The 2,918-nt window shown below is 52.0% G+C and overlaps 1 protein-coding gene across 1 annotated transcript in view; it reads right to left on the bottom strand.

Moving 5' to 3' along the window:
- Positions 1–266, bottom strand: part of VOLCADRAFT_88048 (uncharacterized protein) — a gene marked incomplete at both ends in the record, with an annotated part of 2,244 nt that extends 1,978 nt beyond the window's left edge. Inside the window, one exon of the mRNA XM_002947752.1 lies at positions 195–266. Within this exon, the coding sequence (XP_002947798.1) occupies positions 195–266 (72 nt within the window). The remainder of the gene's footprint in view (positions 1–194) is intronic.
- Positions 267–2,918: the final 2,652 nt, after the last annotated feature.

Raw genomic sequence — 2,918 nt, forward strand, 5'->3', positions numbered from 1 at the left:
GGTAGCCACGCCGCACATCCGCCTGTTTACCATCGCACCCATTGGGTACGATGGTAGCCGCGCCACACATCCGCCTGTTTACCATCGCACCCATCGGGTGCGATGGTAGCCGTGCCACACATCCGCCTGTTTACCATCGCACCCATTGGGTGCGATGGTAGCCACGCCACACATCCGCCTGTTTACCATCGCACCTGTTTACCATCACACCCATTGGGTACCATGGTAGCCGTGCCACACATCCGCCTGTTTACCATCACACCCATTGGGTACGATGGTAGCCGTGCCACACATCCACCTGTTTACCATCACACTCATTGGGTACGATGGTAGCCGTGCCACACATCCGCCTGTTTACCATCGCACCCATTGGGTACGATGGTAGCCGCGCCACACATCCGCCTGTTTACCATCGCACTCATTGGGTACGATGGTAGCCATGCCACACATCCGCCTGTTTACCATCGCACCCATTGGGTACGATGGTAGCCGCGCCACACATCCGCCTGTTTACCATCGCACCCATTGGGTGCGATGGTAGCCGTGCCATACATCCGCCTGTTTACCGTCGCACCCATGATACATACACACATTTGTACGTGGGCACATGAGCACACGGATGGTGGGGCACACACATTCACTCCAAAAAAAGAACGGAGGGAGGGAAGGCCAAGGGAGTGAAGGGGACAGCAGAGGGGAAGGCACAGGATGGAAGAAGGGAGGGCACATGGTAGGGGAAGGGAGGATGTTGGGAGGGAGCGTTGAGGGAAGTGGGGGGGATGATGGAGGAAGGGTGGAGGAAGAGAGGGAAATGGTATTGTGGAGGGATTATTGAGGGAGGGTGGAGTGAGGGTTGGAGGGTGAAATGATGGAAGGATGGAGACGGAGCGCCATGTCTCCCTTACTTCACCCCCCGAAGGAAAAAACAGCCACACAGATTTATGGGGCCTCAGTGATATTAGCATATGCATCATTCACACCCACACGAATCCCCCAGGGTCCCTGTCGTATTGAAGTCATTTAGCCAGTGGCTCCCCCGTTTGTCTGACTTGACATTTATAGGAGAGTCATCACACACACAACCAGAAGAGGCGCACAAACACGTGGCATGCCAAACCAGCCATCAACCCTTAAGTAATTTAACTTAGGGAGAGCACCCCCAGAATCCCGGATGGGCAGTGGCAGGTGTTGTGTCGTATGCGGTTTTTATAATTGAACAGGATGTTGTGCACAACACATGGGTGAGGTGGGGTGGCCCATCCATCTCCGCCGGTCACCCGACAGCCCCTGGTTTGCCCTGCACCAACAGCACGCCTCCCGGGTTCCCATGACCGGCAGTCTGAAAGCCATCCAGCTGCTGTGCACCTATGACCGACAGCCCAGCACCTATGATCTATCTGCAATGTATCGACCCTAGACAAACCGTTTTGGGGCTCCTGGAGGCCCATAAAGCGCAGCCGGGGCAACATGTGCTCCCTTTAAGTCGACCATGCAATGCCTTGCCTACCCTATATTTCAGAACAATCCTATGCTTTTCGGTGCTTTTGGATGGGTACAAACAGTGATTTTTTTTTCATTTAGGGGGGGGTCTCTATTTATTCCAACCTAAGTAACAAAGTTGCTAGCGTCGCCGTTATGTATTCCTTAAGAGAGGGGCGCTGGGGGGGGCGTAGACCCCCCCCCGCCTAGTTACAACTCCCCTCATAGACCAAGAGGCACGCACTGCGTTGGCGCGTTTTCGTTCATGTGCGCTCATGCCCTTGCGGATGCGCTGTGTCTGAGCCCGCTTGGCACTGCGAGCGCTCGGGTTGGGCGCCTCGCCGCATTCGTTGTTGTCAAGCTGATTGGGTGACAGCTTGCGCTTATGCTGATCACAACCGCCATGGAAGGCAGGGGTAATGGCGGCAGTGTCATCGGTCGCCGCTGGCAGCAACATTGCCGATGCATTACCGACAACAGCACCGCCGTCCCAAATGCCTTTATCAGGAAACATTTTTGACTTATCTTGCTGTTTTTGTGTTTGTTCGGCGTTCAAGTCGTTGCCTTTTGCGTGTTTGTCTATGGAAGGACCGGTCATACATTCTGCTAGCAGAAGCGCTATGCCGCGTTGACTCACGGGCTTGACCTTCTTACGGCCCCTCATATCTATTTTATGATCGATAATACTAAGTTCTGCACACTACGGAGCAATCTGGCAGCAATGGACGTTTTTGGCTGAAGGAATGAAAATGTACGGATCGGCCTCACTTTGTTCCTTATTTCCAAAGGCCAAAAAGGCCTCTTTATTCCTTAAAAGTACTATATTACTTAAAAAAAAACACTGGGTACAAAGCGAGAAGTCCTGTCATCATCATCGGCCATGTCGACGTCAGAGTGCCCGCGCGTGAAGCTGTTTGCTATACTAGTTAAAGCAATAACTTTGATTTAGCTATAAAGTCTCTGTAGCCCGTTCGGTTGGCTTTATGAAATTGCGTAACCTCTGTCCGGCCGTCGCAGTTACCTTCTACCAAAGTATGTGCGCTTTGCGCAGAATTTAAGCTATAAAGACAAGCAATAGTTAACTCAATTGGTGTTCCTGGCCTCGCAGTAATTCGTTAGCCAACTTCCACTACGGGGCATAGGCACTCGGGGTCTTGGCCTGCAGGACCCGTCCACATTCACACAATGCCTAAGTCTTGCAAATGCGGCAACCTTTTCTGTAATAAATTACACCTCGAAATCCATGAACGGTTTGCCTCATTGGTACAGGTCGCTTGCAATCACGCCGTACACATCTTCATACATCAGTCCAGAATGACTACATGCTGCTTACATTCGTCATTCATATAGGCAATATTGCGAAATCATTACGATCTTTGATGGACCTTGAGGAAGAGCGTGCTGCATGCATAGCCAGAAACGAAGCTAAGTTAGCAGAG

Source organism: Volvox carteri (assembly GCF_000143455.1).
Source record: "Volvox carteri f. nagariensis unplaced genomic scaffold VOLCAscaffold_7, whole genome shotgun sequence".
Taxonomy (NCBI): domain Eukaryota; kingdom Viridiplantae; phylum Chlorophyta; class Chlorophyceae; order Chlamydomonadales; family Volvocaceae; genus Volvox; species Volvox carteri.